The sequence below is a fragment of the Mesoplodon bidens genome (assembly GCF_964165515.1).
Source record: "Mesoplodon bidens genome assembly, chromosome: 2".
Lineage (NCBI taxonomy): Eukaryota > Metazoa > Chordata > Mammalia > Artiodactyla > Ziphiidae > Mesoplodon > Mesoplodon bidens.
Window position 1 is genome coordinate 72,073,461 of NC_138177.1, and position 26,171 is coordinate 72,099,631.

A 26,171-nucleotide genomic window follows, 5' to 3' on the forward strand; every position below is an offset into this window, starting at 1 on the left:
GACTGGCATTGGAAGAGCCCACGTTTCATCCCTTAGTTTAGAAAGCCTATGACACTTTCTTCATCTGCCTTGGCTCCCTCCAGCAGAGGGCGGGCGGGCAGAGTATTGACTGTAGCCTCACTAGAAAGGGAGGCCCTCTGCTTTGAAGAAGCCGCAATCACCTAGAAAATGGAGCCGTCGTCTCTAGTAACTACAATTCCCAGCGGCCTCCACGCAGAGCACGTGCAGGAATGTGCCAGGCGCGATAGCATATTCCGCTTTGCCTTCAACTCCCGACGTGCTTCACGGTGCTCTTAGGCTTCCTTGATTTCCTACAAGGCCAAATTTCCTGTTTCTCGCTTGCTTTGCAGCAGCGGACTACAACTCCCAGCATGCAGAGAGGCTAGATTATCGTTGTTGCGCATCCATTGTACCATTAGACTACTTTTCCCAGAAAGCCGGGGGACGCGGTGGGGCGGGGCTTAGGTCCCACGTGCAGAAGGGACTGGCGGAGGCTCCGGGGCTCAAGGGGAAGCGGAGGTGAGAACTGCATGGCCCGGAGGTTTTGGCAGCTCTGGGCTGGTCCGGGAGCGGGAGCGGGAAGAGCCTTCCTTTACCCTGGCATGGCTCAGTCGCCTCGTCCGGGGTCTCCCTGCTTCGGAAGCTCGGAGCGGGTGGTTGCTGAAGACTGCTGGGGGATGGACGTCACCCGTACCTAAGATGGGGCCGGCGGGGCCTTTGGAGCCGGGGTCTGAGGGAGCAGACGCTCTACCTCACTACCTAGCACGGCGCCCCAGAGCGCGCCATGAAAGCCCCACTGCGGAAGGGCACCAGCCTCTCCAGGGTTTGGAGGGAAAAAAGGAAAACATCTAGGGGGCTGGCTTCTGGGATCTCCTCCCAGAGCTTCAGATCTTGAATAGCTGAGGTTAAGGGACGTCTTGCAGCAATCACGCAGGAGTCTCGGGTCTTAAGATTTTTTTTTTTTTTTTTTTGGCCGCTCTGCGCGGCCTGCGGAATCTTAGTTCCCCCACCAGGGTTGGAACCCGTGCCCCCTACAGTCCTTCAGTGGAAGCGCAGAGTCTTAACCACTGGGCCGCCAGAGAATTCTGCTTCTATCAAGTCATATGAACTAGGGCAAGTCACCAGCTCTCAGGACCTTGGTTTTCTCGTCTCCTGTCAACCTCCCGCGGAGAGCAGTGTGAAGATCAAATGCTGGGAATACTGAAGTTCCCAGCATTAGACCTGTCACATAGTAGTGCTCCCTAAGCATTTTTTGATTCTGAATGGGAACACCAAGGCCCTTAACATTCATCCAGCATTAATTAAAAATAATATTAGGTCTTTTCCATATTGAGAAGTTTAGAGAAGAAAAATGACCTGATATCTCACTGTTCAGATAAACCAGTTGATGTATTATTTTAAAGGTACGTGGTTAGAAAATGCAAACGTTATGGAAAGGAACAAGATAGAAAGTAATAGCCCTCCCAGACTTCCTCATCTCCAAAACAAGTACTTTATTTGTTCCCTGTTGCCTTCTTGTAAATATTTATGTCTGTGATAGAATATTTTTTTTAATTTACCCAAAAAAGGATAATACTATCCACATGATTCTGTACCTTGCTTTGTTAAAATGTTAAAAAATAACTCAAGGGCCTCCCTGGTGGCGCAGTGGTTGAGAGTCCGCCTGCCGATGCAGGGGATACGGGTTCGTGCCCCGGTCTGGGAGGATCCCATATGCCGCGGAGCGCCTGGGCCCGTGAGCCATGGCCGCTGGGCCTGCGCATCCGGAGCCTGTGCTCCGCAACGGGAGAGGCCACAACAGTGAGAGGCCCGCATACCGCAAAAAGAAAAAAAAAAAAAAATAACTCAAATGACAGAAACAACCCTGTAAAGTTTTATGGCTGATGAAACTGAAGCTCATAAGTCAAGTTGCCTAGGGTCACAGAATAAGTTGATGGTGGAGCGGGGACTAGAACCCAGGTCGTCTGGTTCCCAGTCCAGAGCTTTTAATGTCATTAGAGTGCACTTTAATTGTGCTTTGAAGTTAGGCTTTATTCTTAGCTATGAAACAAGGTTAATGGTACCTCCTTCATCAGTTGTCCTTGGGCTTAAATGAGATGAGACAGCAAAGCACTTAGCATGGTAACTGGAAGGTAGCAAGTGCTCAGCAAACTGAAGCACTTATTATTTTTGCCCTCAGTTGTCTCACCGCCCCATTGGTTTAGTCCATTATCCAAAATTGGGAGGCTTAGAGTACATACTTAGTTTGGAAGTGTAGGACCCTATAATCCTAGAGTCTGGCTCTGGGTCCTTTTCCTTTAGAAAAGAAACTATCTTACGGAGAAGTGGTTATTTCCTGATTGAGATTAGGAATTGGACATTTTGTAGGGACATTTTAATCCCAGTTTTTAACTCTGCCACCTGTTTGTTTTACCTTATAACTGCCTGCTTTTTGGCTTTACGCCAGTGTTTTGTCCATTACTTGTTTTCTTTCCATCTTGCTGTTGGTGCATTTATTAAATAACTTTTTATTGAGTACCTACTACATGCCAAGCCCTACTGGGATCTGCTGGATTCAAGGGTGATCTAGATAACATGATCCCTGGCCTCAATGAATTTTTGGACTTTGAAGTCAGATATATGTGGCTTTGAATGCTGATTCTCCCACATGGTAGCCTTATGACCATTGACAAGTCACTTAACTTCTCTGGGTCTCTATCGTCATCTGTAAAGCAAAGATAATATCTTGTGAGGATTCATTAAGATCAAGTCCATTGAGCCATGGAGTAAGTGCTTAAGAAAATGTTGCTTCCCTTGTTTCTTTGCCCCCTTCTTTCTGTCCTACTCCAGAGCTGACTAGGAAGATTTCTGGGTCTTTCACCGGCCAGGGGATTTCTCATAGCCTCCAGCCATGCGGCTCTCTGCTCTGCTGGCCTTGGCATCCAAGGTCACTCTGCCTCCCAATTACCGCTATGGGATGAGCCGCCCAGGCTCCTTGTCAGACAAGAAGAAGAACCCTCCAGGGACTAGGCGGCGCCGGGTGGCTGTGGAACCTATCTCTGATGAAGACTGGCATCTGTTCTGTGGGGACAGGGTGAGAATCTCAGATGGGGTAGGGTGGCGGGGTGCTCCTGGGCAAGGATCTCCCTCCCTGATGGTCATCTCTTCCCACAGGTAGAGATCCTAGAAGGCAAGGACGCTGGGAAGCAAGGCAAAGTGGTTCAAGTGATCCGGCAGCGAAACTGGGTGGTCGTGGAGGGGCTGAATACAGTAAGTGAAGAGTGAGGATGGCGATGCTCAGGAAGCCTGTGCCATCCGTCCCTGTCCATTAAGAGCAGCACAGGGAGGCGAGAGACTGGCTGAGGGGACGGTGAGACAACTGAACCTTCTACTTTTCAACTTGGGCTGAATGCTCTGAGTTGTGGTAGACAAGCCCCCTTCTCACCTCCTGGGTTCTGATAGCCCCCTCCTCTTTTGGACAGCATTACCGCTATGTTGGCAAGACCGTGGATTACCGGGGAACTATGATCCCCAGTGAAGCACCCTTGCTCCACAACCAGGTCAAACTTGTGGATCCTGTGGACAGGTAAGCACATGGGGCTCTGGTCAGAGGGTTTCTTGCCCTCTGAGTCCACACAGCTGTTGACCATATTTATCCAAAGGGAATGGTGGGTTGGATGTGCTGGAAATTGAGAGGGGCCATCTCATGGACATGACCCCCCATAGGAAACCCCAGTGTAGGGGTAGCAGAGAAACAAGATGGTGACCTTAGTGTTTTTAGTCATTGACTTTCGGGTTGGAACATAGGAGGGAGAACTAACTCCCTGGCTGGCCTCACTTCTTCTATCCCCTAGGAAACCCACTGAGGTGGAGTGGAGATTCACTGAGGCAGGAGAGCGGGTACGAGTCTCCACAACATCAGGAAGAATTATCCCTAAACCTGAATTTCCCAGAGCTGATGGCATCGTCCCTGAAACATGGATTGGTGAGGCTGGGTGAGGCGGCAAGAAGGGGGGTGGGGTGGGAGGAGTGGGAGTGAGAGTAAGGGATGTTAAGAAGCCTTCCCACCCATCTTCTTTTCTCTGGCTCAATAGATGGCCCCAAAGACACATCAGTGGAAGATGCTCTAGAAAAAACCTATGTGCCCAGTCTAAAGACACTGGAGGAGGAGGTGATGGAGGCGATGGGGATCCAGGAGACTCGGAGACATAAGAAAGTCTATTGGTATTGAGTCTGGGGAGAGCTGCTTCTCCCCTCCTTGTCTTAAACTTGAAGGTTGGGGCCACCTCTTCTTCAGACTCTAATAAAGAGCCTTGGGTCCTCTGTGCAGCTGCTGTCTTTTGGTAGACTGGCACCCCTAACCCCTGTTTCAAGGACTGAGGGAGGGAGCATCTGTCCTGATATTATGACAAAACCTGGATAGAAGTTAGCCAGCCTTAAGGTGGTCCTCCCAAAGGGCAGGGCCTGCAGATTCTGGGATGGAGATCTAAGGGAGAGACAGCTTCCCTCCATGGAGACCTCTGAGTAACAAGGTGCTACCTGTTAGGGAAGACAGTGGGGATTGGGGATGTGAGACCTAATTTAGCACCTCTGCAGGATTCGGTAGGGAGGGTGCATGTCCGTCCTTTTCTATACTTAATAGAAATGATAGTGAAGTAAAGATTTCAATTTTTTAATAAATTAAACTTTTTGCATAATGTTACATAACACACAGAGGGAGAGAAAGGGTATGAAGCTGAACTGAAAGTTTGTAGGGAACCAGAATTCCACGGAGGATGCTGGTTCTCTGGCTGAGGAGGTGAAGACTCCACCACCCAGTGTGGTACCTGGCAGTTTCAGATGGGGTCTGAGATATGACCTTCCTCAGGCTGTGTCAGCCGTCCTCAGTCTCCAGAACAGAGAAGGTCTCACCCAGAGGCCTTTTGGTGGCCACCAGAACCAGGTTTCTCGGAGAGAGTTCGGGGCTGAAGATGGGCAGGAGCTCAGCATGGAAGCCTAGGAGAAAGGCAGGGCTACTCAGAAGGGGAGAAATGAAACAAACTCTTAGCCGCTTCCTGCTTAGCCTGTAGGCATAGCCCCTTTTCCCCATGGGGGAGGCTCCAGGGGGTCTAAGGAGACCCAGCTCTCACCAGGAACATGAGTGCCTGAGACACTGACTCGGGAGGAGGCAGTCTGCAGCACACCGTAGGTTCTCAGTGCCTGGGATGCTGGCTTAAAATGCACCTCAGGGAGGTACCACCACAGGCAGATTCAGTAGGAATTTGCATTAACAAGTTCCCCTCCCCCGCATCTGACTCTGAAGCAGCCGGTCTGAGAATCACCACAGCAAGGAACCTAGTCCTGGCAGGTGCAGGGGCCAGGACCTGAAGGAGAGCCCTAGAACTCCAGCCCGTCTGGCCCCGGGTCCCTGCTTTGGCCACCCTCACCCTGTTCCTGAAGGTAGAGCAGCCGGTCCAGTAGAATCAGTGTTTCCACCAGCGGGGCCAGCAGCAGGGCCAGGCTGAAGAAGGCCACCACTCGGTTCTCCTGGGCCTGGTGGGCCCGAAGGGCAGCCAGATTCAGCGGCAGGTGGGGGTCAAGCCCCACCCGCTGTAGCCCCCGCTGCACGTATCTGTGGGGTCAGCCACAGACAGCATTCAGTTTGGTTTTAGAACCCTCCTCCCCCATTCAAACTGCCCATTCCTAATTAAATTCCAGCTGTAATAGATTTGCCACCCTAAGGTGCATTTTTAAATGTTTTTCTGGCTGTGAGTTGTCTGTCCAATAGCAAATCAATCCAAAAATTTATTTTCAGCCATATCTGTCCAATTATTTAGCCATATTTTTAGCATTTCAAAAACTTGATAAAAGAGTGACAACTGCCTTTTAAAGTTTGAAGCTGCCACAGAACTCAAAATCACTCCCCTCCTCCCAGCATATTTAGACTTTCTTCAGGACATGCTAAACAGTTGAGGGTGGGAGGGGAATCATACCTCCAGTAGGTGATGCCCCCCTCCTCACACACCCCCAACTCCCCAGCCTCACTCTTCAATCTTGAGCTCGTGGACCCTGGGGATCCCCTGCACGCCTGGCCGACGGAGCTCGGGCCGGGCACGCCGGATGACCGTCTCCAGTGCTGCCCGGTAGCAGTGGGTTCGGAGGCCAGGGCCTGCTTTCTGCAGCCGCTCAGCGTATTCCTCCAGGGCGTGGCAGGCCCCCTCCCGTAGCCTGTAGGGCAGTTCACAGCCAGGCAGCCCAGCCACCCACTGACTCAGTGGGTAGCCACCGGGGTCACTCAGCTTCATGTAACAGCAGCCCACTGAGGCCAGGGCTGCCACCTCAGGGCGGCAGGAGAAGTGCCTCAGCAAGGCAACACTCAGATCCCCACAGGCATGGAGGCCTGTCAGCAGCAAGCGGGCCTCACTCTGAGGTGAGTTCTCCAGTGGAAGCAGAAGCTCCTCACACAGGGCCGTGGGGTCTACCCACCTAACCACATGGTGGGGGCAGTGGCGAGGGCCAGTGTGGACCACCTGTGGAGGCAGGACAGAACAGAGGCAGATGGGAATCCCGTCCCCGTGCCACCTCAAGCCACGGGAATGGATCTGTCCTCTGAGTTCCTTCCCAAGGAGGAAGGTGGGAGAGAAACTGGGGCAGAGGAGAAAGTGGGGCTTTAAATCAGGAGATGGGATAGATTCTGGGGCTCTCATTAGTAACTGCAGGTCTTTTCGTCTCTGAGCTTCCTCATTTGATTGGCCACTTTTTACAGGTGGCTGTGAGAAGGACGTATCGGTGTGGAAAGCACTTTTTAACTAGAAGGTGCCTTTAAGATATGAGGAGGCTTCGGTGAAGGAGGGACCTTGGGAAACGGGTAGCAGAAATAGGGACATGCCATCTCAAGCTGAGAGACTTAAAAGAGGGAATTAGCCTTGGTGCCCAATTCAGCCAAGCAGACCCTGCTCTCACGATCCTGGCTGCAGGAAGGGCTGGTCTACCTGTGGGTTCCTCTTCTCCTCTTTCTGCAGAGCCTGCAGGAGCTCCTGGTCTAGGCGCTGGGCTCTCTCCACCAGTCTCTGGTCCCCTTCAATGCTCTTCACCATCAGCCCCAGCCCCAGGGACATGAAGCGGGAGAGATGGCCCTGGAGTCCCGAGAGGGAGGGTGGAGAGAGCCCCGTTCAGTGTCCTCTCCACTGTCCCCCTCTCTATCTGTGGTTTGGACGCCTGGGTCCTAGGCCTCCAGAAGGCTTAAATTCTGCCCAGCTTACTTCTACCACTCCTTAGCACCTGCCTCCCTGGGCCTGTGGCCTGATAACCTGTCTTCCAGCTGTTCTATCGCCACAACAAAAAACCAGAACATTAGGGGTCTGGCTCACCTGGCCTGAGCCTACATCCACAACTTGGGTGCAGCCTGTGAGGTCACTCAGCTTCTTCACCAACTGAAAGAGGGAACAAAGGTCTCCTGCCATTGGTGTTGGCTCCCAGGGCAAACACCCATGAGGGTGGAGGAGCTGAAGATGGCAGAGGAAGATGGGTAGAGGGAAGAGACAAGAGACATGGAAACCAAAATGGGGTGTGCTGACCCCAGGCTCAGGCTACTGTCTTTGCTCCTCTCAGGCTAGTGATTCAGTCTCTTCCACAGAACAAGAGCCCTGCTGTGAAGCCATGAGCAGATTGTGAAGGTTATCAGAACAAGACTAAGCCAGTGATTCAAATATAGCCACCAAACAACCCAGCAAAAGGATGAAGACATGATTATAGTGTATCTGCCAAGGAGGGGACCTTCTAGGGCCTCTGGTCCTGCAGGTGATATAAGGTGCCCGCACCTTTGTAACCCATAGGCTTAAGGAGTCCCCAGGCTCCCAGATACCACCTATACCCCAGCCATCTCCTCACCTCTCCCAGCCTCCGAATCTCATGCTGCTTCTTGGGCCTGACATGTTTCCGGAATGGAGCTGTCAGTCGGGAACTCTGGCTGGGGTTCTCCAGGAACTCTGAGGGGGTCTGAAACCCAGGCGTCCGGGTAAAAGCCAGGGCATAGGCTGTGGACTTCAGGGCCAGCAGGGTGAGTGGCCACACCGACCTGTACCTGAGATAGCCCACCCAGGCCCCCAGTGAATAGTCCCATTGTATCCTGAGTGTGCCAGTTTACAACCCAGGAAGCCCCTGTGAGACTCTGAGCAATGGCTCCCTGCAGGGCTCAGCACCAAGTCCCCCAACACAGGTCCCCTCTTGCCCATACCTGGCCACTTCCCCTTCCCCAGGCATCCCCAGCAGCAGTGTGGCCAGCTGTGGCGGGTTCAGTCCATCCAGGGCTTCCTGCCATGAGCAAGGGAGTGTGCCCCATAGGTTGTCTGTGAAAAATTCCTGTAGGGGAAAGGGAGAAGCAATCAACAGGCTACTACTCTTCCCATTCTTCCCCGCCCCACTCAACACACGGCCACTGGCTGCAACTAGCAGGCACCTCTACTCATTGGCTGTCATCTCTTCTCTGAAGCCTGCTCTAGCCTCCCCCTCCTTCCTCTGAGCCCAAATTGCATTCTGGACACACCTCTCCTTTTAGCAGTATCCCCACTTATTTGTGTCTGTTTCCTCCACTCAACTAAAGGGCAGGGATGGTGGCTTCACATCTGCATCCTCAACACCACAGTGACTGACACCCAGTATTAGTGTTACCATCCAGTAACCTACCATTAGATGTGCCAGACATTACATATGTCAGAATGTTGGGTTGGTTGGTTGGTTGGTTTGTTTTTGGCCGAGCTGCGTCGTTTGTGGGATCTTAGTTCCCCGACCAGGGATTGAACCCAGGCCCTCGGCAGTGAAAGCGCCGAGTCCTAACCACTGGACCACCAGGGAATTCCCTGCCAGAATATATTATTATTCATTCATTTATTCAATACCAATTCTGGAGCTTTGGTTAGGCACCAAGTTCTATCCTAGGCTCAGGGGATACAAACAATGAAGCAGACAGACAAGAGTCTTGCTCTTACAGAGCTTACATTTAAAAAAATTATTTCAGATAACATCAAATGCCACATAGACAATAAAACACTAATGAAACAGTAACAATGGAGAGTCTGAAAGAGTACTATTTTAGATAGAGTAATGAGGGAATACTTGTCTGAGAAGGTGACACTTGAGCTGAGACTTGAATGATGAACAGGAAACAGCACATGTAAAAAAAATTCAGGCAGGGCTTCCCTGGTGGCGCAGTGGTTGAGAGTCCGCCTACCAATGCAGGGGCCACAGGTTCGTGCCCTGGTCTGGGAAGATCCCACATGCCGCGGAGCGGCTGGGCCCGTGAGCCATGGCCACTGAGCCTGCGCGTCTGGAGGCTGTGCTCCCCAACGGGAGAGGCCACAACAGTGAGAGGCCCGCGTACCGCAAAAAAAAAAAAAAAAAAAAAAAATTCAGGCAGTGGTTGCCAGAGGCAGGGGGTGGGGGTGGGTAAAATGGGTGAGGAGGGTCAAAAGGTACAAACTTCCAGTTACAAAATAAATGTCATGGAGATGTAATGTACACCATAGTGACTATAGTAAATAATATTGTATACTTAAAAGTATTGTATACTTGAAAGTAGCTGAGAGTAGATCTTAAAAGTTCTCATCACAAGAAAAAAATGTAGCTATGTACGGTGATGGATATTAACTAGACATACTGTGATCATTTCACAATATATACAAATACGAATCACTATATTATACACCTGAAACTAAAATGTCAATTCTATCTCAATTTTTTAAAATTCAGGTAATAGGGCTTCCTTGGTGGCACAGTGGTTGAGAGTCCGCCTGCCGATGCAGTGGACACGGGTTCATGCCCCGGCCAGGCCAGGAAGATCCCACATGCCACGGAGCGGCTGGGCCCGTAAGCCATGGCCACTGAGCCTGCGCGTCCGGAGCCTGTGCTCCGCAACGGGAGAGGCCAAAACAGTGAGAGGCCCGCGTACCGCAAAAAAAAAAAAAAAAATCAGGTAATAGCAAACACAGAATACTATAATATGCCAGGCACTGTGTGAAACGTTTTACGTATATTAATGCATTTAATCCTCACAATTACCCTATGAGATAGTACTATTTTTATCCCCCATTTTACAGATAAGGAAACCAAAGTACAGCAATTAAGTATTCTAAGTCAAAAAGCTAGTAAGTGGCACACCTGGGATTTGAAACCAATTTGACTCTAGAGTTCTTGCTCTTAACCACCCTACTCAATTGCCTTTCTGTGGAGGAAAAACATTCCAGGCAGATCAGTAAGTGCAAAGGCCCAGTGTAGTACAGTGAATGTGGGAAAGAATGAAATGTGATGGGGTTTAAAAGGGAGCAGGGGACAGATCATGTAGGGTTTTATAGGTAATGCTAAAGAATTACGATTTCATCAAAGTACCTAAGAAGCAAGGAAGTGTCCTGGTGAGATTTACATTTTTAAAAGATTAATCTGGGGCTTCCCTGGTGGCGCAGTGGTTGAGAGTCCGCCTGCCGATGCAGGGGACACGGGTTCGTGCACCGGTCCGGGAGGATCCCACGTGCCGCGGAGCGGCTGGGCCCGTGAGCCATGGCCACTGAGCCTGTGCGTCCGGAGCCTGTGCTCCGCAGGGGGAGAGGCCACAACGGTGAGAGGCCCGCGTACCGCAAAAAAAAAAAAGATTAATCTGGCTGTTTTGTGAAGAACTGGGTATGGAGAGCAAGCAAACACAGAGATCAGTTAGGAAGTAATCCAGGAGAGAGATGATGTTGGCTTGTCCTAAAGTGGTAGCAATGGCAATGGAGACAAATGGGTCAATTTGGTATCTATTCTGGAAGTTGAACCAATAGGACTTGTTGAAGGGCTGGATCGTAGATCAATGAAGAAAAGAGCTGAATAGAGGGTGGCTTCTGGGTTTGGGAGCTGAACAATTCAGTGGATGTTGGTGCCATTTATACATCATCTCATTTATTCACAATGATCCTTCAAAAAGAGATCCATTTTACCGCTCAGGAACTGGGGCTAGGAGGAATGTTTTTTTTTTAATGCCTAAGGTTAACACAGTAGGGGAGGCAGGATTCTAGTCCAAGTCTGTCAACTCCAAAGTTGGAATTGTCCATTACACTGCAAAGCCAGGAATTTATTCAAAGCTTGAATGAATGAACATGTGTGTTCTCGAAACACCTCACATGTTCCTGGGAGAGTTTAACGTAGCTGCAGCAGCATGGCTCAAATGTCCATGCGTTTTATTACTTTGGACTTGAGAAGGTTAGAAAAACAACCTAGATGCTAAAACTATTAATATTTAGGTCATCTGAAAGAAAAAGAAGGGGGGGGCTGCCCCAGCTTTAACCCTTTCTTGTACAGACAAAAGACTGAAGAAACATATTAGAAAAGAGATCAGAAGCTAACTCTCTACATTCTTCCCCTGTCGTGGCTAGTGAGCCACCCACATAACCAGGAGCACCCCACCCAGAACCCTGTGGCCTCACAATGATGTAGGCGTCCAGGATGGAACGGTAGAGCGTCACGACCCGGGTGAGGTTCACAGCTAGCTGCCTCCTCGCTTCGTGAGAGAGGCCCCGGGCGGAGACCCCCGGCATTCCGGGGCCCAGCCGGTGGCGCGGGGAAGGAGAACGCAGTGAGGAGGGAACCTGGGTCAGGACCACGCGCGTCCGGTACCCGGATTGGCTCAGCTCTGCAGGACCGGGAGAAAGCGCTCAGAATCCGGTCCCAGATGCTGCCTTTTCGTGATTCGAGGCTGGGGTTGAAGACTTGAGGCGCCCTCCTGACGTCACTGGCCGCGACGTCCCACAGCCCGAAGCTGTCAGCATTGGACGCAAACCGGGAGGCGGTGCCGCGGCGCCCAGGTGTCACGGAGTGGGGCGGGCCAAGTTCCAGGTCCCGCCTCCAGATCCCGCCCCTTCCCGTACACTTCCCTCTTCTACCGGAAGTGAGGCCCGGGGCCTCCGGCACGCTGCAGTGCCAGTTTGTAGCGGCCTTCCCACACCTTCGAATTGTACCTCCACTGGGCTAGAGGGGCCGGGGAGCGCATCCCGCCCCCGCCCCCACCCACGCCGCCCCCTCCGCCGCCGCCGCCGCCGCCGCTGCTGCTGCCGCTTCTCACACACTAGAAATCCCTGGCCTCGCTCGCGGAGGCAGGGGCGCTGTGGGTACGCGGGCACGGCCTCCGGCGTGTTCCAGTCCGCGAGCCTGCCGGCTCGGGCCTCGCCGACGCGCGCCAATTTCCGCATCCGGCTCCTGGCGCTTCCGGTCTTAGCGGGGCCCATCTGGGAGGTAGGTGTGTGAGCGTGGGAAGCTGGCTCCGTGGCGTGGACGGCCAGAGTGTGCTGTCCCCAGCCTCGGTTTTCCCCTCCGCTAATATGTGTTGTCAAAGGTCCTTTCTTGGGAAAAGGACTTGAGTGAGCTGCATGTGGAGATTTCCCCCACGTGGAAATGAGGGAAATGGGTGCCTGAATTTGTATCTCTGTCCTTGGGACCCGCGCTGGGGATGCCTGGGTAATTCAGAGGTCAACTATGCCAAACCTGTGACTGCCTTCGAGCATATTTAGACGTTCCTTCCGTGGGCAAATGATAGAGGTCACCAATTCTGGCGTTCCAGATCACAAGAGTTTCAGCTGGTTGGCCCTGCAACCCCCTCAGTTTACAAATGAGACTGAGATCTAGAGAGGGGAAATGGCCTTCCTAATACCATACTGCTGGAGAATTGTGGGGCTTCCCTGGAACCCAGGCTTCCTGGTTCAGAAGGAAGTCCTCCTTCCATCATTTCACATTTCACATTATCTGAGAGGTTACTCTGATGTCTTTCCTCTCTCTTTTAAGTCCTACGGAGATGGGTCTTATCTTACTGGTTCCCAAGCCTATGGACTCCGTTATCAGGATCACTTTCTTCCCCAGGGTATACTACAAACCTCCAGATGTTGGCCTATGGGATTCAGCAGAGGATGAGTTGTCCATCCTCTCGTTGGTAAGCTGTTTTTCCCAACTGTTCTCTCACCGTCCACCGTCATCATGTCTACCTTACTCCTCAATCTGGATTTTGGCGAACCTCCCCCCAGAAAGGCATTAGAAGGGAATGCCAAGCACCAAAAATTTGTCAAGAAGCGGCGACTCTTGGAACGGAAAGGCTTTCTGAATAAGAAGCAGCAGCCCCCTAGCAAGGTCCCTAAGTTCCACTCAGAACCTTCAAAGAAAGGGGACACTCCCAAGGTGGATGGCACTTGGAAGTCCCCTCCCCTTCCAAAAAAGAAGACTGCTGCTTCCAGCAGTGGGTCAGAGCAGTCCCTGGACAAGAAAGCTGCAGTGCCTTGGCTGACCCCTGCTCCTTCACAGAAAGCTGGTTCTGTTGTGGCTAAAGTAGATTTGCTGGGGGAGTTCCAGAGTGCCCTACCAAAGATTAAGAGCCTCCCAATTCGCCCCCAGAAGAAGGGCTCCCAGAAGAACCCTCCTCAGAAGACTGCCCCACAGATCTCCACCCAGGCTCATTCAGAGAATACATACCCTGGAGCATCCCAGAAGATGCCAACGAAGATGGTGGCAATTGACTGTGAGATGGTGGGCACAGGACCCAAGGGGCATGTCAGTTCCTTGGCTCGATGTAGCATTGTCAACTACAGCGGAGATGTGCTTTATGATGAGTACATCCTTCCCCCCTGCCACATTGTGGACTACCGGACCAGATGGAGTGGTATCCGGAAGCAGCACATGGTGAATGCTACACCCTTCAAGATTGCTCGGAGCCAGGTGAGAGGCATGGGAGATGGTGGTAGCAGCGGGGTGGGTGGGGAGAGGTCCAAATCATTTTTCTGCAAAGAATATCACCCTGGGAAGGCGCCGAAGGATTGTGGAGGGAGGGATGGAGTGGGTGGAGTAGCAGATGAAGAAGGCTTTCTGTTGGGATAAGGAGTGGTGAGAGTCTGGAAAGTTACAATTAGCTGGTGTAACGAACTTTATTAGTTAAGATCTTTTAGGTTCCAAGTGGAATCCTCATCTGGAGAACTGTGGACCTGCTAGAGAAATAACAGCCAGTGATGGACAGAGCAACAGGCATGAGTGCCAGGGGGAAAAGGCTCAATTTGAGAATGCCTTGTAGAGGTGGGGTCTAGGGTTGAGAATAGAGACGTGGAGAGGGCTTCCCAAGCAAGAAGTGGCAATGTGGAAAGTTGGTGGTAGGAGAAGGCAGAATATTGACAGAAGGAGCTGGGGCATGTTTGTATAACTGGAACAGGTAGCCTGCAGTGGAGGGGATAAAAGACACAGGGCTGGTATGTTGGGGTTCTCGTCTCACTCACTGAGCAAACCTAGCCACTGTAAGTCCTATGCTGAATACTGGAGGCACAACAAATGAACAGGAAAGGAGGGTGAGCTGGTAAATGTGAAGGGGAAGGGAGCCTGCTGGTCTTGGAAGGCCTCCAGAGGGCGCCTTTGGTCCACTACTTTGTAGTTTCAGCTCCACGTTCTTTGCCTTCTCTAGACACACACTGTTCCAATAATTCCTCATGTACCAGAGCAGTCAGTTGGAGGAATTTCATCAGAGGTGGAACAGCTGGATTTTAGAAGGAACTTGAAGAGTTGAAGAACATCCTGTGCACCAGGGGCATAGCTGAGCAAAGGCTTGGGAGAGGCAGAAGATGGGGTGGGTCTGAAACAGCAAATCCACTTAGCTTTAAGGCAGGCTATATGTTGAAATTAATGCGAAGTAAAGGTGTTAGTGGTCAGTAAACTGCAGGTGAAGTTAGGAGCAACTAAATACCAAGTTGACTGGACTATATCTGGCTTTCATCATAAAAACCAGTGCCCAAGCTGGGGTATGAGACTAAGGTACATTCAGATGAGTCTGTTCCCTTCCAAGGGGTCCCATTGGGAGGCCAGGCATTGATTCCAGGCCTGTTGCTCTTGTTCACAATCTGTTTGGAACCCCATTTTGGTAATGGCCTTCAGAGCTCATGACATACTCTTTAGTTATCCTCATTGGCAATATGTCCTTATGCTTTAAGATTCTGAAATGGTGAGAAATTATTTGGTTCCAAGAATGGTGTGAATAAGGTTCCTGACCAGCTAGTAAATACCCTCGGGTTATGAGCAGGAGGAGCTTTGAAGCGCCGGGACTGATTTCTTGTTAAAGCAGCATAAGCGTGGGCACTTGATCACTTCCCTCTGCAGCCTTAGTCTATAAATCATTCTTTTTTTTTTTTTTTTTTTTTTTTGCGGTACGCGGGCCTCTCACTGTTGTGACCTCTCCCGTTGCGGAGCACAGGCTCTGGACGCGTAGGCTCAGCAGCCATGGCTCACGGGCCCAGCCGCTCTGCGGCATGTGGTATCTTCCCAGACCGGGGCACGAACCCGTGTCCCCTGCATCGGCAGGCGGACTCTCAACCACTGCGCCACCAGGGAAGCCCTATAAATCATTCTTAATCTTTTTCTTTTTTGAGGTGGGGCGCTGTGCCTCACAGCTTGCAGGATCTTAGTTCCCTAACCAGGGATCGAACCCCGGCCCCAGGCAGTGAGAGTGCCGAGTCCTAACCACTAGACTGCCAAGGAACTCCCAATTCTTAATCTTTTCTGGCTTGTAGGCTCTTTGAGAATCTGATGAAAGCCATGGATCCCCCCCCCAAAAAAAGACAAACATATGCATATCTATTTGCATATAATTTGGGGCTTCCATTACCTTCCTGGAGCCCATCTTTAACAACATTTGTCCCAGCCTGTGTCTAAGGCCAACAGAATGATCATGGTTAAAGAACTTCAGGTATCAAGCCAGGACTGAACTAGGTAGTTACATGAACATCACATTGGGGTAGAAATTAATGTGAAGATAAGGTGCCACTGGTGATGTAAATCCAAACAGGGTTACACCATAGAAAATACCTACTTTTACCTTGGGGAGAGGAGATAGATTTCAGGTGAAAGAAAACTTGTGGAAGAGGGTATTTCAAGGATGAGGCAGGTGGGCAATTGGTGAAAAGAACCTAGAAGGACTTAAACAGCCATGTTGGGCTTTTAAGATGCAGGGGCTACATCTTTGAATCCTGTTCCTCACCACCTCTTCTCCCATGCCTGTTTCAGATCTTGAAGATTCTCACAGGGAAGATAGTGGTGGGGCATGCCATCCACAACGACTTCAAAGCCCTTCAGTATTTTCACCCTAAGTCCCTCACCCGAGACACCTCCCATATCCCCCTCCTCAACCGTAAGGCCAACTGCCCAGAGAATGCAACCATGTCTCTGAAGCATCTCACCAAGAAGCTGCTGAGCCGGGACATCCAGGTAGCGTCTTCCCAAATGCTGCCAGACCTCTAGCTTGGACACTGAAGGCTCTCCTGCTGCCTTTCTCCAGGCTCTGACCCTCAAATTCCTCTGGTTGTAGAGAGATCTGGGTGGGATGCTCTGATGGGAAGAGGTTTGGGCAAAGGGGTCCATCTCTACATAGGGTTAACTGTGCCTGTTCTCTACCTCACAGTGTTCCAAAGGATACTTGGGAAAGGAAAAAAGCCTGAAAGTGGGGATAAAACCCTAACTAAGAAAAGTAGAAAGCAGGTAGTTGTGGTGGTCTAAAAGACCATGTAGTGGATGCAAGAGGCTCTTACGTATTTCATATGTTTGGCAGTCAAAGAGGGGATGGCCTGCCTGGCATGAGGCTGTAGACACATGTCATATACAGATCAGTTAAGGAACTGGGGAAGGTGGAAGACTCAGAAGGCCTGTCTATGATCTGGTTTGTTCTGTCTCTACAGAAGAATGTAGAACAATATGGTATGTACATGTTGCTACAGAAAGGATTGAGGCAGACAGTAGCATAGGAGTTGAACCCCTGCAATTAGATAAGGAGTAGGGCCTCACCAGAGGTCTACCTTTGTAGCCCGCTAACTGCAGAAGCAGCAGCATCAGTGGGTTGGAGGGAGCCAGTTGGGAAGGGAAGAAACAGTCTCTTGTAGTTTCATGTTCTTTTCTTCCTCCCTTTTCTTCCTTCCCTCAGGTTGGGAAAAGTGGACATTCCTCTGTGGAAGATGCTCAGGCCACCATGGAGCTGTACAAGTTGGTTGAAGTTGAGTGGGAACAGCACCTGGCCCAGAATCCCCCAAAAGACTAGTGCCAGTGGGGACACTGGTGATGTGGGGAGGCAGAGGCAGCCCCACACCCAGGAGAACAGGGTGTGTGGACCAGTGGACAGCTCTACCAGCTCTACACCTTTGGAAACTAGAGTTGTTGGGGAGAGTGAGACTCCACCCCAGACTTAATATCCATTAAAATTTCACCTCAGGTGTTGTTAAGTGTTCCATGGAAGGAGGAAGGCGCCATGTCAGAACCCAGTCCTATAGGCCGTTTACCTCTTAAATGGTGCTAACCATGGGTGCCAGGGTGCTTTGCTCCTGGGAAAGCCTTTTGACTTTTAAGGGGCAGGGCATACTGGGAAGTGTAGTTTCCCAAACTGCCTTATCACTAGGGTGACCATATGTCTCATTTTATGCCTTTTGTTCTCAAGTAATTAGCAGCACCGTGTTGAACTTTCCAAAGGTATCCTGCTGGATGATAACTTGTATGATCACAGTTCATCTCTCGGACTTTTTTTGGCTCAGAGTCTACATCCAGTCTGTCGGGATATCACCTGTTCTTTCCACCGTGACTTCCAGAGGAGCCATCCCTGGTGAGGTTTAGTTCTTAGGGTTACAAGGCAGTAGAGGTAAGAGAGTGTGACTTGAAAAAATTTTTCTGATTTAGGAAAGCAGCCTCTTTCCTAAAGTGATAGAGGATTTATTTAAGCTAGACCCCACTTGGTAGGTTAAAGAAGAATTCAAAATGCTTTAATGGTTTTTAGTCTTTTACTTTGCTAAACCAAGCCTCTTAAAACTAAAACTCAAATTATTCCCTTGATAAATTTTTATAAAGGAAAAACAATTGTGTGATGTTTTCTTTATAACTTCACGTTAAATAGCTTTGTCACAGGATCCTGTAGAGCTGTAGTTCTGATAGGGGGTCCAGGGTCTGTGTGAATGACACTAACTGGGACCTGGTTTGCTGGAAGTCATCAAGAAGCACTGATCAAGCCTTTGTGTGTAGCCCACGTGCTCTGCTGCCTTGTCCTCGTCCCTACCACAAATCAACGAGCACACCTAAAGTGACACCCTAAGCCATGCGAACACCCTCACACAGAGGGTATGTGACCAGGAGAGGGACTCAGAGAGTGGACGTGCGGGAGGGATGGAGCCGGGGAGGAAGGGTGCTTCATGACGCCAGCCTGGTCGCTCCTGCCAGCTCTTCCCCGGTGGTATACACCCTCGTGTTGGGAAGGTGAATCACAGGTCTGACCTTGTGTCTGGGATCACTGCACTCTGGCTTGAGAGAACGCAGACTCCATGTATACACCGAGGCTTGTGCCCTCTTGAGTTGCTAGTTTGGCTCCAGGGGCCAGAGTCACAGTCATGGCTGCCTATAGAAGGGAATTTCCTGCAGCCAAAGGACCCCAGACGTGGTCTTGCTGTTGTGTCCTGCACTACAGGATCTGGTTGCACAGGCAGCTGTTGAGCTCTGAGCAGGTTGGTTCCTGTCGAACCCAACATATGTCGTGTCCGTGGCACTTCACAAAGAGGTGCTAGGCATCCTTGCACACCTCTAAGTGGGAGTAATCTAGGAAGGCTACACCAAAAACTGGGGATACGAGTCTTAATTGAAATGAAGGTGAGTCTTAATTACATTGTGATCAGTAAACTAGAATATATGTGGAAAATTCTCGTTTGAGTTCAAGTTTTAGGGTACCCAGCTTTGTAATTTATTCCACTGAAGTCTAGTTGATTTACAATGTTGTGTTGATTTCTGATGTACAGCAAAGTGATTCAGTTATACACGTATATATATACTCTTTTTCATATTCTTTTCCATTGTGATTTATCGCAGGGTATTGAATATAGTTCCCTGTGCTATACAGTAGGACCTTGTTGTTTATCCATTCTATATATAACAGTTTGCATTTGCTAATCCAAACTCCCAATCCATCCCTTCCCCACCCCGCTTCCCCTTGGCAACCACAAGTCTGTTCTCTATTCTGAGTCTGTTTCTGTTTCATAGATAAGTTCATTTGTGTCATAGTTTAGATTCCACATGTAAGTGATACCATATGGTATTCGTCTTTCTCTTTCTGGCTTATTTCACTTAGTGTGATAATCTCTAGGTCCATCCATGTGAGTAACAACTGGCTTTTATGCTCCACTTCACCCCCTACTCAGGTGCCCTCAGTCCAGCATTGGGAAGAGCTCAGCCTCACTTTAGCTCACCAGGAAGAACCTGGAGACCAGAGGACCTTGCAGACATTTTGTTACTCTTTTCTCTTATCACACTTCCTGGTCAGAGCCCAGCTTACCCTGCAAGGTGCCTGGGGATCCCTGTACTTTATTATTATTTTTTTAATAAATAAATTTATTTATTTTTGGCTGCGTTGGGTCTTTGTTGCGAGTGGGGGCTACTCTTCATTGTGGTGCACGGGCTTCGCATTGGGGTGGCTTCTCGTTGCGGAGCACGGGCTCTAGGCGCGCAGGCTTCAGTAGCTGTGGCCTGTGGAATCTAGAGCACAGGCTTAGTTGCTCCGCGGCATGTGGGATCTTCCTGGACCAGGGCTTGAACCCATGTCCCCTGCATTCGCAGGAGTTTTTTTTTTTTTTTTTTTTTTTTTTTTTGCGGTACACGGGCCTCACTGCTGTGGCCTCTCCCGTTGCGGAGCACAGGCTCCGGACGCACAGGCCCAGTGGCCATGGCTCACGGGCCCAGCTGCTCCGCGGCATGCGGGATCCTCCCGGACCAGGGCACGAACCCGTGTCCCCCGCATCGGCAGGCGGACCCTCAACCACTGCGCCACCAGGGAAGCCCTCACAGGTGGATTCTTAACCACTGCACCACCAGGGAAGTCCTGGGGATCCCTGTACTTTAATCCCCTCTTTCTCTGCCCCTCTGTTCCCAGGCTTCATCCAACTGATGACAGATAAGCCCCATTGCAGATTACTATGGAAAAAGCAATCAGCAAGTCCTGTTTTGCCTTGGGTATTAAGGCTCTTCAGAGTGGAGCATACGTATAACAAAACACATGCTCTTCCAATAGCATTCTTTTCATAGCATAATAATGTTTTCTAATGCCAAGACCCCCTTCTGCAGGTGAGAATGATAAAGGGCGAAGAGTGTGAGAAGTGTGTCATGCCAAACACATTACTGATCTTAAAATTTCACGTAACAGTGATTCTCAGAAGGGTAAGGGGGGATGTATTTTGAAATTTCAGGTGATAGCACTGCCATTCTCTCCACCCTTAAGAACCACTGATTGAGGGAATTCCCTCGCAGTCCCGTTAACCACTGGACTCTGCACTCTCACTGTCGAGGTCGTGGGTTCAATCCCTGGTCGGGGAACTAAGATCCCACAAGTCACACGGTGTGGCCAAAAGAAAAAAAAAAGAACCACTGATGGAGCCAAGGCTCTAAAGGAATCATTTGATTCCTAGTTTAACAGATAGTTACAGCTGACGATAAGAAAGATGAACAGCACTGTAATTATGAACTTACCCCAAGGCACATTAGCACAAGTCCAAGTTTAGAGACACAAATTCCCATGTATGCAATATGCCAAGTGCATTTATGAATATCCTACGTCTACAGTCTACGTATTATTGTTCACAGTGCTCTTTCATTTACCCTGTAATTAAGGGCAAGTCCACCAAACAGCCCATAACAGCATTTTATTGTTGTATTGATACTAGGTTTCAAGTTTGATCTTGCCACTCACTAAATTTGTGATGGTCAGTCAGTTTGTTTCTTGGAGCCCCAGTGGTTCTAGCATTAAAATTCTGGGGTTCTTTTCTAACCTTGAAGTTTAACTGATGGCTGCTGTCATTAATAATAATAATGGGGCTTCCCTGGTGGCGCAGTGGTTGAGAGTCCGCCTGCCGATGCAGGGGACATGGGTTCGTGCCGCGGAGCGGCTGGGCCCGTGAGCCATGGCCGCTGGGCCTGCGCGTCCTGAGCCTGTGCTCTGCAACGGGAGAGGCCACAACAGTGAGAGGCCCGCGTACGCAAATAATAATAATAATAATAATAATAATAATAATAATAATGGCAACCATTTATTGAGTGCTTCTCTGTGTCAGGCACTGTGCTGAGTCCTTTAGGAGCACTGTCCCATTCTCTGTAAGGTAGGTGGTGGTATTCCCATTTAACAGTTGAGGAAACTGAGGCTGACAAAAAGGAAGAAATATTCCTCAGGCCAAATAGCTGGAGGTTGGTGGTGCTGGCACTCAGACCTGCCAAGTCTGCCTGTCTAAAGCCTCTGCTCTTAAGCACTGCCCCGCTTGGCTGTTAACACATTCAGGCAGCACCTGATGAGGCTTGGAATCCTTCCACTCAAATGTTTATTAAGCACCTGCTATGTGCCAGGCATTGTGCTAGGCACAGAGAAATGGCATGTGACCCCGAGTTGCTTACAGCAACCTGAAGAAGAGAAACCATTAAGCTAATTTCAATGCCCTGTGGCAAGTACTGTCCAGAGTCACTAAAGGATTTAAAGCAGGGGAGCGATGTGGTCAGATCTGGGTTTTAGGAAGACGATGCTGGCAGCCAAATGGAAGCAGGATTGGAGAAGGGCCAGGAGCTGAGTTCTTCTGTTTGGCTAATTTGATGAGCAGTGATGGAGTCCTGAATTAATGAAGTGGGAAGATGCATATGATCATCACTGAGGAGGTAGAATCAGTAAGACTTAGAGATCAGGCAAGAGGATTAAAGGTTGCCTTGATATTTCTGAATTACAGTGAACAGACAGCAGTGGTGCCATTCACCAAGACAGAGAATATGGTGGGCAGAAGGGCAGGTGTTTGAGGAGGATGACTTGGGTATTGACTGGCTTGACTTTGAGCTGCCTGAAGGTACCCAGATGGAGATGTCCAGCCAGCAGCTGGATGTACCAGACTGGCGTTTAGCAGAGCAAAAGAGATCTGGGGCTGGAAACTAAGGCTTAGAGACAAGAGTGTAGCAGTGGGATGGAAGCCTTGGATCGGAATGAAGCCTTTATATATAAAGGTATAAAGAGGAACAGAAGGTCAAAATCAGAGTCTCAGGAAGTACCCATCCTTATAAGCTGCTGGAGGAAGAGAGGTCTGAGAGAGGGCTACTGGGTAAGAGGACAGCTAAGGAGACTCCCCAGGAGGGAGGAGGCAGCATCAACAGCACAGAGAGCCAGGAAGCTGAGAGCAAAGGAAAGGGTCTATTGTGTAGCGATTTGGTGCCCTTCATCTCAGCAATGTCTGTGGTGGTGGTGGGGAGGGCGGCAGAAGCTCAGCTGAGGTGGGCCGGAGAATAAATTGGAGGTGAGGAAGGGGAGGAGTGGGTGTGGACCGCTCTTTCTTGGCTCTGAAGAAAAGCTGGTGAAGGTTGCTGTAGGAGTGAGAAGTCTTAGGATGCCAGTGGACAAAGCCAGTAGAGCATAAGGTGGCTCACGAGGGGGCAGGTGAAGTCAGCTACAGGGGATCCTGAAAGAGTAGGGGGAAGGGATGCCAAACTTAGCCTTGGCCAGCAATAGGGATCCCTTGTCTTCTGGGACAGAAAGGAAAAAAGGAACGGGTAGGGCAGATGGAGATGGTTTTCGATGACGGTGGAATAAAGTGATGAGCACCTGGTGAGCCCGATTGCTCATTAAATCGGAGGCAGAGTGGTCTGCTGAGTATGAGGGGGAAGTCAGGGGACAGGAGCTTGGGAAGAATAAAGACAGTTTGCAGCAGCCACTGAGAAGGCGGGAGAGCAAGCCGACCGAGAACACAAGGAAGGGGCTCTGAGCAACGGCAGAGTTCCTGATTGAGGTCAGAACCTGAATTTGCAGGAGCGCTGCAAGCTGCAAGCTGCAAGCTGCTTGTCACAGTTTTTTTCTAGCGTCACTTGGCAGCCCAAACAGAGAAGTGGAGAGTTTAAATGCTTGCGGCTGCATAGGCCACAATGGGAGGACAGCGTGTGGTCCCGGAGGTGAGCGTCTGAACTAAAATGGAGATGAGATTGTTGGAGTCCGTGGAGTCAAGGACCTGAGAGGCTGACCTGTTGAGTAAGCGCTGGAAGCCCCCAGGTGGCTGGCCATAGGATTACATATCTATATATCTATATATCTGTACCTATATCTATAGATAGATAGATAGATTTCTTTTTGGTTGCACTGCACGGCACATGGGATTTTAGTTCCCTGACTAGGGATCAAACCCGTGCCCCCTACAGTGGAAGCGTGGAGTCCTAACCACAGGACCTCCAGGGAACTCCCTGGCAGCAGGATTAGAAACAAGAGGATGGGGAGCCTGAGCTAGATCCTTAGGGACCTGAGGTAGATAGATGCAGCATACAAGGAGTTGGAGATGCAATAAACGTATGGCGTGAGCCTCAGAGAGTTGGGTCAGGGATTTCTAAGAGGGCGGCTGAGGCATCATGGAGAAGCATGCAGAGTTCTGAGGCCTCCCAAGCAGCGGTCATGGCCTCCGCCAGGGCTATATCACTCTCATTTTCAGACCTGATTTTTGTCAGAGTACCTCTTTCATGCATCTATCAAGGACAGTTAAATAAATGATTAAACCAGGAACAAGAGTATTAATGAAAGACAGGTATTTCTTTCAGCCTTAGTAGTCATTGATTTTGGTTGATGTCACTCACTTTTCATTCACTTGTTCAAGAAATATTTATTGAGTACAAACCATGTGCCAGGTACTGTTGTAGGCTAGCGAAGTCTACACGAACTTCCCTTGTAGTGGGGTGATAAGTGACATGAGGAAAAGTAAGGGGATAAGGCAGATATGTGTACGTAAGATTTTAGATGGGCTGTTTAGAGAAGACCTCGCTGAGGAAGTGACACTTGAGCAGACCTGAAAGAAGTGAAGGAGCAAGTCATGTAAATATCTAGGGGAAGAACGTTCCAGAGAAAGAGGTAGGTGCAAAGGCAGGAGGAATGTTTGGTGTATTTAGGGAACAGCAAGGAGGCCGTCGTGGCTGGAACAGGGGAAGCCAAGGGGAAGGGGGTAGGAGTTGGGGTTAGTGAGCAGGGGGAGATACAGGCAGATAATATAGAGCCTTGTAGGCCATCGTAAGGAGTTGGGCTTAATATCTGCACAAAATGGGGAACAAATGCAGGGTTTTGAGAAGACTGGTGTGAACTGAATCAGGATTTAAAGGGCTCCCCCTGACTGCTGTGAAGGGAGGAGAGTGGGAACAGAGAACCAAAGAGGAGGCTCTTGCTGTAATCTAGGCAAGAGATGATAGGAGTTGAGGCAGTGGATGTGGTAAGTGGCCTCATTTGAGACTAATTTTACATACACATGGATGATCTTTGGTGTGGTTGATGCTGAACAAATGTTTAAGCCAAGACCGACATCTTTGGCTTTTCAACTCTCCAAGCTCCTGTATACACTAGCCCACCAAAGAGAGCTCAGGAAGTACATGCACCCTCAGAAGTTGGGGACCCAAGGATGGTCAGGGGTGGAGATTTGCTGCAGACTCTGGGCAGACAGTCAGGATTGCACTATCTCTTTCGGGCAGTGACTAAATGGGTAAGTAACATCTAGTAGCACTGCTAGGGGAGGGGTCCTGGTGAGTCACTTCCAGCCCAGCCCCTGGCCTGTGGGAACTGCTGCACAGGTTTTTGCTCCACTCTCCTCTCTGCCCTCCCACCGCTTAACTGTGCTGACTTGCTGGTTTTGTTTGTTTTTTTTCTTTAATATGTAAGGCTTCTAGCCTTATTTAGGGATACCATCAACTCTGTGCTTTCTTTGAAAGAGTGTATATGATGCATAGGATTTTGAGAGAGATGGGGGTGGAGGGAAGAGGCAGAGAGAGAAGATATTTTTAAGAATTTGCCATGGAAAGACAAGTACATCTTAATCTTCCTCCAGGCTCAACTGAATTCCACTCTGAAGTGTTTAAGAGCAAAGCTTTGGAATCAAACAGACCCAAGACAGTACATGGAAAGTTGTTGCACAGTGGTGGGTTCAGAGTCAGAGCCACTCCTTTCCCAGACCTGGGCACTGAGGATTGGGCCCTGTGCCTGTGACCCTGACCCTCCTGTCCCAATGCAGCACCAGGAACCTAAATTGTCTGGCATCCCTAGACCAGAGGCAGCTTCCCCAAGGGGCAGGTTCTTCACTCCCTTCTACCTTGTGGAATCCTGCTTGGTTGCTTCTTGGAAAGATTCCATGAGAGGGATCCAAACCATAACCAAAGGAGGAAGAAGGCAGACTGTCCCTGCCCTGGGAGCTGGGGAGGGAGATGGAGCCCACACCCAGGACCAACAGGGAGGCAGAAGCAAATAATCCAGCCTGACAGCTGGAGACCTAAGGCTGGGGCTTGGATGCCGGGGCTGAGCTGGCAGAGTGGGTAGGTCTGGGAAGCTTTCCTGAAGGGTGGGAGGGTGGATCTGGGGTCAGATCAAAGGGGCCCTGGGCTGGGGAAAGGGCAGAGTGTTCTGCTGCCTTTCTGCTAGGTTAGAACCCACCCCCATGCCCACTCTCCACTCCAAGGCAAGAACTGCCTCCTCCCAGCTTTGGAATCAATTCCCTGGGGCTCCTAGGAACCTAGCACCCGTGGGTCAGGGAGCTCATCAGAGGAGACTTGGCCCAACGAGACCACACTGCCCCCAAGCAGGGAGAAAGGCACACACTGTGTGTCCTTGTCTCAGGATGGCTCCCTCTCTAGGCCAGTTACTGCAAGCTCAGTGGGAAGACTAACCAAAAATCCAGATCATCTGGAAACCTGGAAATGTGTGGCTGACAGTCCTGGAGTGCTGGGATTTAGGAGGCGTGAGACCGTGGTGAGAGGTTGGCAGCTGTGAAATCCAGGAGCTGCTGGCTCCTTTGATCCCCCAGGAACGTGTCCCTGAGGATCCCAAGTGCCAAAGCTCCCGCTTGGATGTCTTTCCCTGGTTGGTGGAGAAGACGCAGGCGGGGTGGGGGGCTTTGTCACAACAGTGTGTCCTCAGCCTGGTGAGCTGAAATTCACAGGCACTAGCCCAGTGCCCTTTGGGAATCCAGGGAGGCTGGGGGCCCCTGGTGAATGGGATGGGGTAAGGGGTACTAGGTTGGGGGAGGCAGGGAGACTGTACAGTCTCTCTTTGACAGCTAACATTTTCCAGAGCTGGAGCCTACAGGGGAAAGGAAATCAGAGCTTCCCACCTCACACATCTTTTTCCCATTTTGCTCATGCTGCCCAGGGAAAGCCATTAGGGCTAGGTCAGTCTGGGGCCT

The 26,171-nt window shown here is 50.3% G+C and overlaps 3 protein-coding genes across 6 annotated transcripts; 2 read left to right on the plus strand and 1 right to left on the minus strand.

The window, feature by feature from the left end:
- Window positions 1-426: 426 nt before the first annotated feature.
- On the plus strand, window positions 427-4,306 carry MRPL24 (mitochondrial ribosomal protein L24). The gene is made up of 6 exons (XM_081222150.1): window positions 427-519; window positions 2,830-3,073; window positions 3,154-3,249; window positions 3,462-3,565; window positions 3,834-3,964; window positions 4,074-4,306. The coding sequence occupies exons 2-6, from the start codon at window positions 2,891-2,893 to the stop codon at window positions 4,208-4,210; spliced, it is 651 nt and encodes a 216-aa protein (XP_081078276.1). The 5' UTR covers window positions 427-519; window positions 2,830-2,890; the 3' UTR covers window positions 4,211-4,306.
- An 84-nt stretch (window positions 4,307-4,390) lies between these two features.
- Window positions 4,391-11,716, minus strand: METTL25B (methyltransferase like 25B). Of its 4 annotated transcripts, none has more exons than XM_081222118.1 (8): window positions 11,412-11,716; window positions 8,195-8,319; window positions 7,849-7,956; window positions 7,329-7,391; window positions 6,951-7,094; window positions 6,004-6,488; window positions 5,406-5,590; window positions 4,391-4,974 (listed from the first exon to the last, which is right to left on the minus strand). In XM_081222118.1, exons 2-8 carry the CDS (start codon window positions 8,297-8,299, stop codon window positions 4,853-4,855), a joined length of 1,212 nt encoding a protein of 403 aa, XP_081078244.1. In that variant the 5' UTR covers window positions 8,300-8,319; window positions 11,412-11,716; the 3' UTR covers window positions 4,391-4,852. The 4 variants fall into 4 exon arrangements, with proteins under 4 accessions (XP_081078244.1, XP_081078241.1, XP_081078242.1 ...); XM_081222115.1 differs by having other exon boundaries at window positions 7,849-8,041; XM_081222117.1 differs by having other exon boundaries at window positions 4,908-4,991; window positions 7,849-8,041.
- Window positions 11,717-11,891: 175 nt separating this feature from the next.
- ISG20L2 (interferon stimulated exonuclease gene 20 like 2) lies at window positions 11,892-19,339 on the plus strand. The gene is made up of 4 exons (XM_081222140.1): window positions 11,892-12,216; window positions 12,838-13,683; window positions 16,006-16,206; window positions 16,916-19,339. Exons 2-4 carry the CDS (start codon window positions 12,952-12,954, stop codon window positions 17,027-17,029), a joined length of 1,047 nt encoding a protein of 348 aa, XP_081078266.1. The 5' UTR covers window positions 11,892-12,216; window positions 12,838-12,951; the 3' UTR covers window positions 17,030-19,339.
- Window positions 19,340-26,171: the final 6,832 nt, after the last annotated feature.

Coding starts and splice junctions, on each gene's coding strand:
- MRPL24 (XM_081222150.1), top strand. CDS start 2,891: ATGCGGCTCTCTGCTCTGCTGGCCTTGGCATCCAAGGTCACTCTGCCT. Junction 3,074..3,153: donor ATCTGTTCTGTGGGGACAGG/GTGAGAATCTCA, acceptor CTCTTCCCACAG/GTAGAGATCCTAGAAGGCAA. Junction 3,566..3,833: donor CTTGTGGATCCTGTGGACAG/GTAAGCACATGG, acceptor TCTATCCCCTAG/GAAACCCACTGAGGTGGAGT.
- METTL25B (XM_081222115.1), bottom strand. CDS start 11,522: ATGCCGGGGGTCTCCGCCCGGGGCCTCTCTCACGAAGCGAGGAGGCAG. Junction 8,042..8,194: donor GGGGAAGGGGAAGTGGCCAG/GTATGGGCAAGA, acceptor GGGCTATCTCAG/GTACAGGTCGGTGTGGCCAC. Junction 5,591..6,003: donor CACGAGCTCAAGATTGAAGA/GTGAGGCTGGGG, acceptor CTGACCCCACAG/ATACGTGCAGCGGGGGCTAC.
- ISG20L2 (XM_081222140.1), top strand. CDS start 12,952: ATGTCTACCTTACTCCTCAATCTGGATTTTGGCGAACCTCCCCCCAGA. Junction 13,684..16,005: donor TCAAGATTGCTCGGAGCCAG/GTGAGAGGCATG, acceptor TGCCTGTTTCAG/ATCTTGAAGATTCTCACAGG. Junction 16,207..16,915: donor TGCTGAGCCGGGACATCCAG/GTAGCGTCTTCC, acceptor TCCTTCCCTCAG/GTTGGGAAAAGTGGACATTC.